The 5,000-nt window shown below is 34.8% G+C and overlaps 1 protein-coding gene across 5 annotated transcripts in view; it reads left to right on the plus strand.

Moving 5' to 3' along the window:
- Nucleotides 1-5,000, plus strand: part of phtf (putative homeodomain transcription factor) — a 134,254-nt gene that overhangs the window by 36,375 nt on the left and 92,879 nt on the right. For 4 of the 5 annotated variants that reach the window (XM_070084800.1, XM_070084801.1, XM_070084799.1 and 1 more), the window contains one exon: nucleotides 2,289-2,429. The exons of the other annotated variant lie outside the window; for it this stretch is intronic. In XM_070084800.1, coding sequence (XP_069940901.1) covers nucleotides 2,289-2,429 — 141 coding nt within the window. The remainder of the gene's footprint in view (nucleotides 1-2,288; nucleotides 2,430-5,000) is intronic. 5 annotated transcript variants of the gene reach the window in all.

Below are 5,000 nucleotides of genomic sequence, written 5' to 3' on the forward strand. Positions count from 1 at the left end.
CAGTGCCTACACTCTGAAGGAGGGGTAAGGAAGTCACAGTTCAGAGTGTCATCTGAGCTGTGTTGTTAGCACACTTCTGGGAAGGCAATGATTAAGCCTTTCAGTGGTAATCACATAGAACTATGTCGTTGAGGCCAGTGCCTCTCGTGCAGTTCTGTGTCATGAGCTCAGCTCATTCAGATAAGCTGTGAGTGGTAAATTTTGGCCTAGATATGAGAGAAGGGGTTTGTGTGGTTAGTGTGAACAGTATAAAAAAAAATCCTGCCCTATATGGTGCATGATGGAAAAGCAAAACACTGACTATGTGGTTGGTTTAAAATGGCAAATTTGAGGTGTTTTCTCAGATGTTATTTATGGCTTTATTGGCTGTTTCTTGGTATAATTTGATAGAATGGAAAATATACTGCTGAAATTGAGATGATTTTGATTGGTTCCATGTCAGGAAATATTAGAGGGATTTGAATATGCTTCTAGTATGATATAGATTGACTTATTCTAAGACCTTTTTACTCTATCACTTTTGCTGCATCTTTGAATTTTTTTTTCTTTTTTTAAATTTTTGAGAGTCCAGTCATGATTCCTATTTACGAAAGTCAGCTGGTTCATAATTTTACATTTTTAGTGGGTTTTTTATTTGATTTTAATTTATGGTGGTAGATCAGTGTTTTATTAAAGTTTTATACTCTAATATAAATTCACCATATAATGACTATTCTTATTTTCCTCACCATAGCATATTTACTCATTCCTTTCAAAGGAGTGTATTGATGCTAGTAATGGGATATTGATCCAAGGAATTGGAGCAACACTTCCCTTGGATAAAATTTGATTATCTTCCTTTCCCTGGCACTTAATGAACACTACATGGTTAGTGCTTCACCAGGAATATTATAAGCCATGCATGGTGACACAGTTCATCATTTAAAGTCATGACATTGCCTTTTTTACAGGAGGGCTTCGCTTATACGGCAGGTTAGGTTCCGGGCTACTGCTGCAAAGCAAAAATTGCTGTAAAGTGAAACATAGCCTTTTTCACTTTCAAATGTGTATAAAAGTCTGTTAACATTTTTACACTATCATATATTAAGTGAGCAATAGAGCTAGGCCTAAAAAATGCATATACAGTGCACGTATTACTTACCTTAAAATATTTTCATACTTATAGGGAGTGGTGAATATATTTATTATAGGAAGCCTGAATAAATGAAGAGTGGGTACATAAAGGAAAATTGCTGCATTAGCAAAATGCTGTAAAGTGAAGCGCTGTTAAGCGGGGCCTGCCTGTATTCTCTCACTGCTGTGCTGTTTTTCCACTCTTCAATAGCATTTATTAATTTCTCCTATATCTTATCTGTTTAATATTTTAGTGGGTTTAATCCAGGGATTAATTTCTTGCTGAAGGAAATACAGTGGACCCCCGGTTTACGATCAGCTCCCAATGCGACCAATTATGTAAGTGTATTTATGTAAGTGCGTTTGTATGTGTATGTTTGGGGGTCTGAAATGGACTAATCTAATTCACAATATTCCTTATGGGAACAAATTCGGTCAGTACTGGCACCTGAACATACTTCTGGAATGAAATAATATCGTAAACCGGGGGTCCACTGTAGTATAGGCTTGTATGAGTAAGTTTTGTAATGCATTATTGATGGATATTAAGCTGGGCTTTATTTCCCTTATTTCCAAGCTTGTTTTCCCCTTATCCTAATATGAGACTGCCTTCAATTAATTAGATACTTTTGCATATGAGAATATCATTAGGTAAACTTAATTGGTTCTTGAGTGGCTTAAATTTTTAATAACCCATAACATTCCTGGGAAGTAAGCTGCCTTTAGACATCACACAGTTAGACGACATACCACTGAACCACCACACTGCAAAAAACAGTGGGTTGAATCTGTTGTAAAATACTATTACTGATCATATATTTTTTTGTATGGAACTTGGTGGTACAGTGTACGATGTTTTGGTGAATGGCAGTTCCCTTGCTAATAGAAGTTTTGGATTATTGAGCTTGAAAATGCTCTTAATGAAATAAGGGCTAGTGTAGTAATGTATAACAAATGTTAAAAAAAAAAAATATACCCTTGAGGTTTATGGCAAAAGTGCTGACTTTTATAACATAACTAACCTAATAATTGCCTGATATACTCTAATGTGCATTTTAGAAGCTAACAACACTTTAAGTGGTTTATATTAAAATGTATTATATGTAATACAGTTTGGTTGTATACTGTTAAAATTGATCCCTCTGTGATATTAGTGTATGTACCTGTACCCACAGCTGAGTGGTGTCAATGTAGCTCACCCCAGCTGCAGCTCCTCTCACAGAATCTCTCGTGTGGCTGCTCAAAGAAGTTCATGCAACTCTTCTTGTGAAAGTGATGTTGAACAGAGCCCATCCCCTAAGTATTCCAAAGCTAAGGTAACCTACTAATTCTGCTACCTCCTAATGTGTGATTGCTTGCAGCTTTTTGTATTTCTTGAAGTATTTTATGGTACCATAGTAATAATGCTTTCAATCTGCTTTTGAGAGTTCACATCTGGAGAAAATATTTATTTTAATGATGTCTGTTTTAATATTTTTTTCTCTGAAATTTTAGAACATATGACATTTTAATACAAGCATAACACTGATCAGGGGAAAGTGAGAAACCACTTTGACAGTAAAATAAACAGTCTCTAACTGGCCAAAATATACAGCTCTCTCTTAACTGTTTTAATTTTTATGTCCAGTGGTTTTTCACTTTTCTCCCTATAGTATATGGTATTTTATTTTCTTATATTAAACTATATTTATCGTATTGTTGAAAGGAAGTTTTGAGAGACATGGGATTGAATGTCCAGCAGATGTGAGTGTGATAGATCAGAGAGAATGTGAGTAGTGTTTGGGGATTGACATATTGTTGAAGTATGAACATAATTACATATGTGAATAGATTCAGGGAAATCAGTTAGTAGGAAGTACAGTGGCTGCAATTTCAGAGTTTGGTATGGATGATGTGGATCAGTGAATTATCGCTGATTCATAATGTTTGGCGGTAAATGGCTGATGCATTGACTTTTTTTATATCTTATACTGTATACAGCAAAGTCTTGTAGATTGTTACAAATGTTCCTAATAGCGGACTTTCTGTTAACCCTTTTAGGGGTCCAAGCAATAGTTCTACACCTTGTCCACAGGGTCCAAGCTGTAGTTCTATGCTGCGAGCTCAACTCACTCAGATAAGCTGTGAGTGGTATATTTGGGCCTAAATATGAGAGAATGGATCTACGTGGTAAGTGTGCACCGTATAAAACAAATCCTGGTTTTTACAGTTGTATTTCTTGATCTCATTTGATAGAATGGAAGGTACATTACAGAAAAAGAGAAGATTTTGGTTGGTTTTTGTACTGAAAATAGCTTGAAATTGAGCTCAAAGTAGCGGAAATGTTAGATTTTGCCTATATTCAGGAGTAAACAAATGACGTCACGCATCCAATACACGTCAGCTGGTGGGTCTAATATATGTTCATGAATGTGCTGATATTATTTATACAATTATTACAGTATTGCATAACAGTAAATCTTCTATTTTTTGGTGTGAATAAAAATTCTTTATGAATAAAAAGTCAAAATGAAATTCATCTGTAAAGCCTGGAAACTTAACTAATATACAGAGGATATGTTATTTTAGTGTCAGCATTGTTTGTTCTGGACCCTATTTTGAAATTGGAATATTTTGAACTGTATGAAATGGGCCAAATTACCAATTTCTGATCATTGTATTGGGTAGTTGAAATAGTTAATTGGGCAGTTTCTTGTGCTCAGTCAATAAAATAGAAGTATTACTAGCAAAATAGCTAAGAATTTGGTTGACTGGAATAATGTAATTGGCCTAAAATAGGAGTCAGTGGGCAAAATCTCCAATGCGTAAATATCACTTGATGCAATAAAATTCGCAATAATGTAATTTCATCAATTTTTCATCAAATTTTGTACTTCTTGTTTTATCATCTTCAGAAAAAGATTCTCTACCATTTCATAAGGAAAAAAAAAATTTGTTTGAAAATTCTTGGACCCTGTCGACAAGGCGTAGAACTACAGCTTGGACCCCTAAAGGGTTAATTATTGTTACAATAATCAAGAATCTTATTGTTAAATTTTTGACTGATGAATCGACCTTGATGCAAGCTATGGGAAATGGCAGATTTTTTTTTTTTTAGCCTGTAGTTCATATCCTGCACATATTGGGCTTGGAAGTTTGGAATTTCTTTTCTTGACCAAATTTCTGTTGTGTGGATCTGCACTGAAACTTGTGCTAACATTTTAAGTGCTAGCATCAATATTAATTTAGTAAGAAGAGTGGTTCTCTAATTATTTTGTGGCTCTTTGTCTTAATATGGGGAATTTTACTTAGATCATTATGGCTAGACTTTCTAAAATGTGCATTCTGTAATTTGTGGCTGAAACTTTTTATAGGTAATATTTCACACCAGAGTGCTCATGATTTGTGAAGTTTTATAGTAGGAACATTAACATTTTCTGGTGGTCCTTATTAACCCTTTGACTGTTTTCGACGTATAAATACATCTTACGAGCCAATGTTTCTGACGTATATATACTCAATAATTCTAGCGGCTTCAAATCAAGTGGGAGAAAGCTGGTAGGCCCACATGTGAGAGAATGGGTCTGTGTGGTCAGTGTGCACCACATAAAAAAAATCCTGCAGCACACATTGCGTAATGAGAAAAAAAAAACTCTGATCGTTTTTTTGGAATAAAATGCCGACTTTGAGGTGTATTTTCGTATAGTATTTATCGTTGTATTCGCGTTTTCATGGTCTTAGGTGATAAAATGGAAAACATATTACAGAAATAGAGATGATTTTCATTACTTTTACGATGAAAACGACCTTGAAACTGAGCTCAAAGTAGCGGAAATGTTCGATTTTTACCAATGTTCAAGAGTACATAAATCACACCACACGTCCAATACACGTCAACTGGGGAGTCT

Source organism: Cherax quadricarinatus, chromosome 14 (assembly GCF_038502225.1).
Source record: "Cherax quadricarinatus isolate ZL_2023a chromosome 14, ASM3850222v1, whole genome shotgun sequence".
Lineage (NCBI taxonomy): Eukaryota > Metazoa > Arthropoda > Malacostraca > Decapoda > Parastacidae > Cherax > Cherax quadricarinatus.